Source organism: Monopterus albus, unplaced genomic scaffold (genome assembly GCF_001952655.1).
Source record: "Monopterus albus unplaced genomic scaffold, M_albus_1.0 scaffold37.1, whole genome shotgun sequence".
NCBI lineage: Eukaryota > Metazoa > Chordata > Actinopteri > Synbranchiformes > Synbranchidae > Monopterus > Monopterus albus.
In genome coordinates, this window is record NW_018127917.1 from 1,026,975 (window position 1) to 1,034,606 (window position 7,632).

The 7,632-nt window shown below is 38.0% G+C and overlaps 1 protein-coding gene across 1 annotated transcript in view; it reads left to right on the forward strand.

Moving 5' to 3' along the window:
- The window catches only part of ksr2 (kinase suppressor of ras 2), a 102,355-nt gene extending 94,870 nt beyond the window's left edge, over window positions 1-7,485 (forward strand). The window contains exon 22 of the mRNA XM_020598245.1: window positions 2,699-7,485. Within this exon, the coding sequence (XP_020453901.1) occupies window positions 2,699-2,705 (7 nt within the window). The 3' untranslated portion in view covers window positions 2,706-7,485. The remainder of the gene's footprint in view (window positions 1-2,698) is intronic.
- The last annotated feature ends 147 nt before the right edge of the window (window positions 7,486-7,632 follow it).

The following is a 7,632-nucleotide window of genomic DNA, read 5'->3' on the forward strand; positions in this document are numbered from 1 at the left end:
TGAAAATAGGGCCACTGGGGCACAGTATAGAGAATGAGAAGGTGCATCGCGCTGCGTTGAATGTGGGGACAGGGGTGCCATTTTGGGAGGGAGGCGCTGTATTTACCTGCATACATTCTTGTGTTGTTTGGTTAAAAAGCTGCTTAAATCATTTAACTCTCACTTTACTGACTGTGGTAATTCAGAATTGATACCTTGGCTGACTGTAGCTAACTCATAGTGGACCTAGAGATCCTGCCAATGTGAGTGACAACCTGAAATATGGCTGCACTCTGATCTCAGCTCTCAGTGTGGGAGCTAACGCTAGCTAGCGGCTGTTGGCAGATAACACAAACATTGCAGATGAATCGATTTCTGTCTGGTTTGTGCTCAAATTGAACACTAAAATGGATGTTTCAACAAAACTGAAGCATCTGCGACTGTATGTAGCCGTGGGATAGTATTTATTCTTTGAAATTAACTCATAGATGTATGTGGTGTATATATAATTGATAATGAGCATGATCCCATCAAAATAGCACATTTAACCAAAATTCAACATGGTGTGATGACAACTTCACATTCTCCACACAAGCACACATGTACTGAGTGCAACAAGATTCTTCTAATGATTTTTTATTAGGTATTCTGGGGATTGTAGAGAATCACCAGGTTATGTTACATGTAGACAAGGCAAGTTGTGCGAAAGAATATAATCATAGCACCACATACAGTGAACAACGCCTCGTTTACAAAAAACATCACACAATGAAGACCTCTTCTTCCATTAGGCCCTTGGTTAAACTGATAAAGCTAATTAGATAAGTTCAGTGCTCACCATTACAAACATGATGCGGGTCTATAAAACCACAGTCACAGTTTTTGAAAATAGCCAGTTTGGAGCCTCTAGGGACTGTGGGCTTCTCTCTGTTCATATAAAGACACCCACATTATGCTGGAGATGTATTTCATTAGAGCAGAGGTTACAGAGAAAGTGAGAGCAGGAGCACTACATACCAAAGAAGGGGCACATCCTCAAGGTTCAGATTTACTGAGCCCAAAGGTGTGCCAGTAAGGAAACACATGCTAGGTTTAAGGCTAAGAAGCATGCTGGCAACACCTGTATGTATCATGAATTAGTCCTGCATGGCTGTTGGCTTGATTCAGTGTGTGAATAAATTTAACACCGATGCCAGAAATACTCAGATAAAATCAGGTGGAAATGTCTTACTGACTGGATTATTGAGTGAGGCAGCCTGTCTGACATATCTGGGGAAAAAGTTTTGGCGGTCAAACCGTGGTGATTTCATATCATGCTCAAGAGCCTGAGAGTGGTTGACTGCCTGACAACCACTTGGCAAACCCACACTGGTTTGAACTGTACATCCCAAAAATAAATCTTACATAATGCAAGAGGATGGAGGATGTGACCCAGGCTTCCCCTCCAGCAGGCCCTATGCCAGCCCATCTGGCAGATAATGTGCAATGACAGTGCCACTCAGACTTGCTAAAATCCATTGTGGTTTTGATTTCTGATCTGCACAGCACGTGGTGACAAATGAAATTGTTTCAAAGCTTGTCTAGATCTTGAACTTTATTAATTTTGGCAGTTAATGCTGCTCTATCCACCTTCTTATCTTTGTTGAAATGATCTCAATCATATAAGGAATTTGAGTTTTTTTGGGTGATGTGGGTATATCATTACTGGGTTAATGCTACAGGCCTGTGGATTCTTGTATGGCTCTATTCCAACAGCAGGCTGAATGCCTTTTTAAAATACTGTATCATATCAAAGCCCCCTGAAAACATGCCAATCACTAATCAACGTAAATGTTCAAAAAGAGAAAAACACATTTACTGGACTAGTTTGACATTTGGGAAATAATCTTAATTGCCTCAGCAGCCACTTCGCTTAGCTTAGCAAAAAGACCGGACATGGGAGAAACAGACCTTAACAAAATCCACTAATCTCTAAAAAATTTTTGAAAAATCAACAAATTAATTATTCATAACTTGTTTCTTTTATACATACAAAAACCAAAGTGACAGTTTAACTAACTAAGATTATAAAAGATTATTTTCTGGAGAGTCACTTTCAATGTGACAGTGCTGGCAATAACCCCCAGCTGTCATAGTTTGATTAAAATGTTGCCAATGCTAAAAACAGTCCTATGTGACATTATGTGACTCGCCTACCAAACAACCCTTCAAACTTGTGAGAGAGCACAGGCAGAAACCAAAATTAGAGACAACTTGCACTTGAAATGATGCAAAATGTTCTAATTATAGCAGAAAATGTTGCGGCCTATTGTGGTAAGACTCCATTGCTCGTAAAAAGAAACTGGCTATTGTCTGATTTAACATTAGAATTATTTTCTATAAGAATGAAGTACACTAGAAAGATGCTTATATAACTTGTCATAACAGTTTCTGTGACATTCTCCACTCACACGTGCAGACTGTGACATACATTCAATCCTAGACTCAAGCCTTGATCTTCATTGCTCCTCTTGTCATTTTTGGATCAGCTAAAATAAAAGAACATCAGAAATACAAAGTTAGGATATGTTTATAAATGATTTCATGTACTCTGCATTGTTGGGAGTCTGTCTGAGCATAACATTTTAACAGCGTGGTGTCCTGCACGGTTGTGTGGTAAAAAAAACAGCTCCAGTTTAATGTTATCTTTGTTTCCCTTCCCTCCCCCTTCCTGCTTCAGGCTGTGACGGAGGCATCGATGGGACTGTCTTTGCGTGAAGCTCGTCCTCAGCTCTGCTCACATCTGCTCCACCAGCCACCCACCTGCTCCTGTCCCGCCCTGCTCCCACAACCCCTGCCTTTCCTGCTCCTCCTTTTCGCTCCAGATCTGGCACATCCATGTTTCCCCTAATGCCCGATTGGACCCTTTAGCAGTCAGTATTGGCCCACTTTGCCAGAGTGGGTGGCACAACACACCGCAGACTTTCAAACAGAGAGGCCTTTCTCTACTCTATGCCTGAAGCCCTTCCCCAAAACGACACCCTTGCCTTTCTGTTGTGGAATTTCAACATGCATACAAAATCATTCATGCTATGCTGCAACTCATCTTCAGCTGCAACCACATATGTTTTTTAAAACCATGAGTGTGCAACATATCATTCTCAGCTTTCTTAGGGTTCCCCTGAGAGATATCCTCACATCAACCCACCCTACAAAACTGTTCATTACATCATCAGGAGCGTGAAATTTATGCAAAAGTGTTTGGGGCATATTTTGAAGTTACCATGGTCATTACTTTTGTTTCCTAATCTTTGAAGACTTTATAATGATTTCAGCAAAAATACTCATGTTTTAAGTTCTGTACTAATATTATTCACAATCTAAAATAGTTTATCAGAAAATTTTAATGTCACCAAATTTAGAAATTCATAGTTCACATTGGGCAGCAAATCACGGCCACTGTGCCTAATAAATGTATATTTCTCCCATACAAACATTCTCAATAATGCATTAGGTTCTTTTTGCATTATTACTGCACCATTGTGTTTTGTTTCTCCAAACCTAGATTGTTTCTTTTTCATTGTGCCTGTAACCAAAAACACACCACATGCAATCCTGCCTCCTAATATAACATTTTGAGAAGAATGTAGTTACCTGAAGTACATAATGAGACATAATGAACAGGATAAAGAAACATTTTGAACGAATGTGCCTGCACATTAGATTAGAAACACGTGGAACTTGGTCCAGTTTACCGAAAGGTTGTGCACTTGGAGAAATTGAAACTTGAAAGTGACTTGAAACACTGAAAACACAGTCTTTTTTTAATCTTAATCAAAGTGATATTGTTACGTACAGTACAGCAAGCCTCACCACAGCATCACAGTTGTGCACTTTGTGTGCCCGCTATCAACCTCTGTATGTGGTACAAATACACAGTGCTTCAATCCATGTAAACACAATGCAGGCAAAGCACTGATTCCATTTCAAACTACAGTGTACCTGGGAAAACAAGTTAGTAGTATATAAATATAATTTCTAGAAGGCAGGGTTGACACGATACCACACTTTGAAGGTTGTACAAATGAAAAAGTGCTACACATATAGCTCATTTGCAAGCTGCCCAGCACGCTGACAGACGTGTACTACACAGTCAGGAGGTTAAGTGCCTTGTTTAAGGGCATCTCAGCATCTGTGTTAATGAAGGAAACCGTGATTTTTATTTATTTATTCTGTCACTCTGAGTTTCTCAGTTGACCCCTGGATGTGAACCAGCTTGGTTCTGAAAGCACACAGGTCTGAATATCTAATTTTACTGGCTCCGCATTGCCTCCAAAGCCAACGTCACCACTGAAAGTCATTTTGTCAGTCATACGGTAGTTGGTTTTTCTCCTCTTTCAGACAGATTATAAAAGTGAAACAAAGATAAGCTAAGATGCTCAACTTTACTGAACATCCTCGAATAAGTCACCACTTGTGAAAAAAGATGGATGGGTACCAGATGTTGGTGGAGGAAATCAGACCATCCTATGAGAATATCTCAGTTTAACAGATTCTATTACATGGTCTGCTAAGTCACAAATCAGTGCACCCATTTGTTTGGACTGACAAATTAATCTCTTCCCAGTGAGTGAAGAGGAATGAAATGAATTCTAAAAATGCTCTACCCACCACACAAATGTTAAAATATTTCTATTGATATTCACATACAGTATAATGAATGTGAGTTCCCCTTTTCTCTGAGGAATTAGTTTCTAAAACGTTAAAGGGTTTTTTGTGTGCAGTACATGCTGTCTGAGCAAATTACACAGGCACTAATATATAAATAATTGGACAGAACACAATATTTGTATGTTTGTGTTTTTGTGAGACAGCGAGCTAATAGCTTATTCAGACTCTTCCCCAATATGTACAGTACTGTCGGTGTTTAATGACCTCAAGACTATGCAATTATAATAAAGACAACATACCGTTAAATATTTTAAAAAGTAAATATTTAAAAAAGATGTTGATTTATTGACTTAACTAATTATCTATGACAGTTTTTATTTTTTGTCTGTTAGTACACCTCTGACTTTTACATTAATTTCAGTCATGTTTTAAGTTTATTTTCTTATCTTCCAATAAGGTCTGATTCATATATGCTAATCAAGGTGGCGTATTAAGCATTCAATCTCCCTGTACACTCTTTGGTGAGAGCACTTGAATCTTCACTCTTGTAATTTGACAATAGGCTACAGTCGCAGCCTGAAATTACTTACTCACGATTCAGGGTTGGTCTGTAGCGCTCAGTTAACAGCCTTAGTCACTACATAACATGTAGGACATGTTTATTGTACTGCACTAAATTTTGCTGTGCTTGACTGCAGTCAGTTGCTAGTTTATTAGGAAGGTTACTTGACTAAGTGCAGTCTAATGCTAATACAAACAGTCCTGCAAGAAATAAGACAACGAGACATGTGTTTCTGTTATTTAACCTTCTCTCGCTAGAATGGACAAAATAATAGAAACACCAGTCAGTATAATGCTAACCAGTTAACGAGTATCTCAAATTGTAGCCTTTAAAATAATTCACACAATTATCAATAAAACCTGAACAAGGTGGGATTGATTGCAAAACCTGTATTAGACTGCATTTGATTTAACTTAAATGAAGTGAAGTGTAAGGAAGGAAAGAAACTTGTCATTTGTCACAGCACGAATATGAATTCAGTTGGTGCTCACACTAGTTCAAAGTTTGAAAGTTCTTTTTAAGCTTTGCATCCTGTATGAGTGTGCAGACAGAGGACAAACCCTGTTAGACCTATTTCTCTTCAATTTCTCTTTACCTTCCTACATGCACTGGACTAATAGGACCCTGCTGAGATCAAACACAGTGGCAGGACATCAAAAAAGGAAAGTTAAAAAAAAAACAATTCATAGAGGAAGAAAGGCAGCACTAGACTGCGAAATGAACTGTTCTCAGCTCCCCTGCTCACCTAACTCCCTCTAGCTCAACAAATATTTTCAGGTGACGAGCATCGTGCTGCACAGTCATCCATGGTAAACAAGCTTTTTATGACAAATGCAGCTGAGTGGATACAAAGATGTTTATTTTCAATACAAAAATTGTTTATGGCTCATTGTTGACAGCAACAATGAAAAACAGGCGCATCAAATACATGACTTTTCCAAAGCCTGCGATCTTATATACAGTATAAAATGTGCAACCTTGTCCACTGCAACTTATTTAAATTCCTTAAAAATAAATCAAACATTTAAACAAAATGTAGCCTATATTATATAAATGGCAAAATGGCATTTTGGGAACTATACATTTTTGTTATATTTGCTGAGAATGTGGTGATTAGATCAATACTGCTTCTGTGACTGTACAGTAAAGATACAGTAGGCTGGAGCAAGCAGCCAGTTAGCTTATCTTAAAGAAAGGAAACAGGAGAACACTTGCTTTGTTCAAAGGTTTATACTCACCAATTCACCACAGATTCTTGTTTTTACACTTTGGTTTGGTATATATATTAAAAAAAGATATAATTTGAAGTGCAGATTTTTATAAAGCATACTAGCAGTTAGGCTAAGATAGCCAGTTGATTGCTAGGTGTTAGCATTAAATTTCCTGTAAAGGCATGAGAGTGAGAGAGACCAAGCTTCTGGTCTAATGCTCAATACAAAGGTGAGTGTAGGTGTTTTCCAAAATGCTAAACAATTCCTTTAAAGTCAGCGATTTAGAAAGAACAGTGAAGTTTGTTGTGTCATTTGGCACTAAGGAAGACCATGAAAGTGTTCTCAATTTGACTGTTATACAAGGGAGTCCACTGAAAGGGCTTCTCACAGTTCTGTCAGTATTTATTTATTTTCCCAAGCTTTGGTGGGAAAGGTTGAACATGAAAGTCTTGTAAAACTTGAGAACGTACAGAATGATGTCAAGTACAAGCAGCTTTTCCAAAAGGGGAGAGTTGTTCCACAATGAACAGATTAGCCTAAATATACATTAGCCTCTAATATAACCTCCTTTCTGCTCACAGTTGGTTAATATTTTGATTCATTGTCATATTGCTGATTCAAATATGCTCTGAATCTACTTTCATCCTTTGAATGGGTGGGCTGTATAGGAGAAGTATTTTGTCCTTATCCATATGATATTGCTTGCCTTATTTGTTGTCATTTAAAATGCTTTGCTTCAACACAAACATAACTTAACTCCATGATGCTTCATCCCTGCAGCTGCCTGACTTTGGTTTTGACAAATCACATCTTCAGCCTGATCAAAATCAAAATCACTTCTGCATGACCATCAGCATCATCATCCTCATGATAATATCAATAATGACACATGAAACTGTCCTTACTTAAAACAGCATATCTGTCATTCAAGCTTGTAATGGATCTTCATTTGTATAATTTGTACAATAGAATTTATAAAAGTTTTCTACCCTTCCAGAAATTGTTTAGTTTCTGCTGTTCAACTGAATGTCAATGAATTACAGTTTGCAGGCCTTGTTATAAAGTTTGTGTTTTTTGTGCAACATTTGGGTTTGTTCTACTGTCAGAAGAGAACAAGAGAACAAAACTTGCCAATAAAAACTTCATGTGACAAGTTTATTTTGTTTGTGTGAAGATTGTGTCCTTTCATTTCTGTTTATATACTCAAAATGTTCTGACTCAATCAGGCCC